General features: G+C 46.1%; 1 protein-coding gene across 1 annotated transcript; it reads left to right on the top strand.

The window, feature by feature from the left end:
• Positions 1-572: 572 nt before the first annotated feature.
• LOC146201274 (uncharacterized) lies at positions 573-2,569 on the top strand. The gene is made up of 2 exons (XM_084592515.1): positions 573-581; positions 1,567-2,569. The coding sequence occupies exons 1-2, from the start codon at positions 573-575 to the stop codon at positions 2,347-2,349; spliced, it is 792 nt and encodes a 263-aa protein (XP_084448641.1). The 3' UTR covers positions 2,350-2,569.
• Positions 2,570-2,824: the final 255 nt, after the last annotated feature.

Below are 2,824 nucleotides of genomic sequence, written 5' to 3'. Positions count from 1 at the left end.
ATCAGCCTGATTATACCCACTGCAGGGCGAAGGCCTCTCCCATATTTCTCCACTTAACCCGGTTCTGTGCTAGCTGCATCCATTTGACCCCTGCGAACTTCTTAATCTCATCCGCCCACCTAACTTTCTGCCGCCCCCTGCTACGCTTTCCTTCCCTTGAAATCCAGTTTTGTTACCCTCAGCGACCATCGGTTATCCTCTCTTCGCACTGCATGTCCTGCCCATGTCCATTTCTTCTTAATTTCTACTACAGGTTTTCCCTCTGAATTTAATCCTAGCGCCAGCGGAAATAATCTGAGCACCGACTGATATAATCTAAGTGCCATGTAGTTTAATTCGAATGCCAAGCATCTAATCATAGCGCCAGCATATTTAATCCAAGCGCCAACTCGAATAATGTCCGCGCCAATCAATTTAATCCGAGCGCCAACGCAATTAATACAAGCGGCAGCGAATTTAATCCGGGTGCCAACCAATTTAGTCCACATGTGAAAAATGAATGTGGTGGAGGATTCCAAAGCATAAAACATGAATTCCAGAAATAAATAGAAATCGAGGTCACATTCCAGACCATGCGACGAGTAAGCTAAGCGTTAGCTTATGGGATGACTTTCGTCAATATTATGACAAACGCACAATTTCGGCACTGAAATACTGAACGGTCCCAGAGCTCTGGCTTACTGGCTCTATATTCCAAGAGGACAATATATCCCACAAATGTGCGCCCTGCTGATTACAGAATATCTACAGAATTAAAATGTCTTCGATGAAACACAAAAATTTTATCACACAATTAAAAAACGTTTTAATCAACCGTATCTAATTTAGCTATATGTAATTTCATCAGCCAAACATTACACAGCCAATGCCAAAAAGTTCCAAAGCAGACGGCAAGTTTTCCGCCTCCGTTTACTCGGTGCCGAATTGTCGTCTGTTTTTGCGCTATGCTAGGAGAATGGATGAAAGCACAGACACGTGAATTCACTATTAGAAATAGGTGTACTTTCTTTTGCAAGCAATAGAAATGTTTTCTCAAGAGCATAAAACAAGAACTGCTAGAAATGCAGAAGACAAGAGATTTCAAAGCAGGCGACAATCTTCGCGCCTTCGTTGTATGTGCCGCGTTGTCTGCATTTGCACGACGGAGTAGAGCCGGACGGTGGTGGTGCGTACTCGTATATTATAGGCAGGTGGTAGTCAGCGTGTTTTCATTAATTTTGAATGAACTTTAACGCACATTATTTTCTTCCATGGAAGCTGATGAGCAGAGCCCTGACATCCTAATCGGGCACCGAAAACGGGGACCGCCGTTCAAGCTCCAGGTGCACCAAAAAGAAAGAACAGCAAAGTCTCCGAGCATGACAGGGACAGAATTCTCGAAGTGTCGAGGCGTGGAGATGTGAAAAAATTGGCAGACACGCTGGCATCAATTGAAAGACTGCGAGATTCATTGCAGCGAGCGATAGAGAAGCGTTAAAGAAAGGCGGAACATCGAAGAAATTCGGAAATGAGGTAGTAACGGCTCTAAAGAATATTGTGGATAACAACCCTGCTTTCACGCTAAAGCAAATAAAGCAAGCAGTGGAAGAAGAATTGCCTGGAATCGCCATCAGCACAAGTAGCATTGATCGCCTACTGGATTCGCACGGTTACGCTATGAAGATGACTCAGAGGCCGATTGACCGCAACAGAGACGACGTGAAACGCAGCCGCAAAACATACGCGCAATGGTTGCAGTCTGAAGGACCTCGCTTGTGCAGGTGTTACATCGATGACACCAACTATTACATATGGTGTTCAAGGAGCTTCGGCCGTGCAGTGAAGGGACAGCCTGCGGTGCAGACGACGACTGGCACCAAAGGAGCAAACCTTAACATCCTCGCCTGCATGTCCGCAAATGGTGTCATTCACTGGACGGCCGTAGACAAGGTTCACTGGGTCGTTTTCAATGAATTTTTGAGCGACATATCAGCCCGCGTTGAAAGTGAAGAACCTGGTTCTGAAGCGGTTTTTATTTTTGACAACGCTCCAGCTCTCAGCCGTGCGGAACAGGCAAGCCTGGCCAGTCAGACGCACTCGATCAAGCGGCTGCCTCCTTACAGTCCATTTTTCAACCCTATAGAGGAAGTCTTTTCGAAGTTCAAGTCGGAAGTCAAAACTTTCCTCAGCGAGCGGAGAGACCTGGTGCTGATCACTCCTCCCGGAATGACTAAAAAGGACCATCGGCGCAGTATGTTGCTCGACGCTGCCCGACACTCTATGCAGCAAATACAAAGGGTAGAGTGTGCTGCTTTTGACCGCCATAACTTTTCTTTTATACTGGCAGCTTTGCATGAAGACGATATGTAAAACGTTCTGAGTTACACTTAGACCTGCCTAATGTCTCCTAGAAAATAAAATTGCATTTCAGTCGGCTACTTCTGTGCTTGTACGTGCTTATAGTTTGTTGGCAACCTACGCTGCTAGGATTGCCGCCCAGGCAAATTAAGTACTGCTGCTAAGGTGACCATAGTGAGAAGCCAGTAGCTATTCCTGGCCTCGGTTGTAAGCTCCGCTGTACATAGTTTCATTCACTCTACCGTGTCGCGGCCAGACTGAAAGCAGGGGCGCGCTCTCTCTTTCCGTGGTAGCGTTACTGTAAGTCTTCACGCCGAAACCAACTGTGAGTTACACTGATCCTTTTCTGCTAGTGGTGTTAAATCATGATTAGAAACCCAAATACGTTTCTGCACCGGTTGCAATTTCTAAAAACAGCCGGCTGTTGTGTGAAGACCGCACTTGCCATCATCATGCAGATTCAGTGCATAAGACAACCCATGATAAG

This window comes from Amblyomma maculatum, chromosome 2 (assembly GCF_055883805.1).
Source record: "Amblyomma maculatum isolate TAMU_Amacu chromosome 2, ASM5588380v1, whole genome shotgun sequence".
Classification (NCBI taxonomy): domain Eukaryota; kingdom Metazoa; phylum Arthropoda; class Arachnida; order Ixodida; family Ixodidae; genus Amblyomma; species Amblyomma maculatum.
The sequence above is the reverse complement of the archived record's forward strand: the minus strand, read 5'-3'. Positions and strand labels throughout refer to the sequence as shown.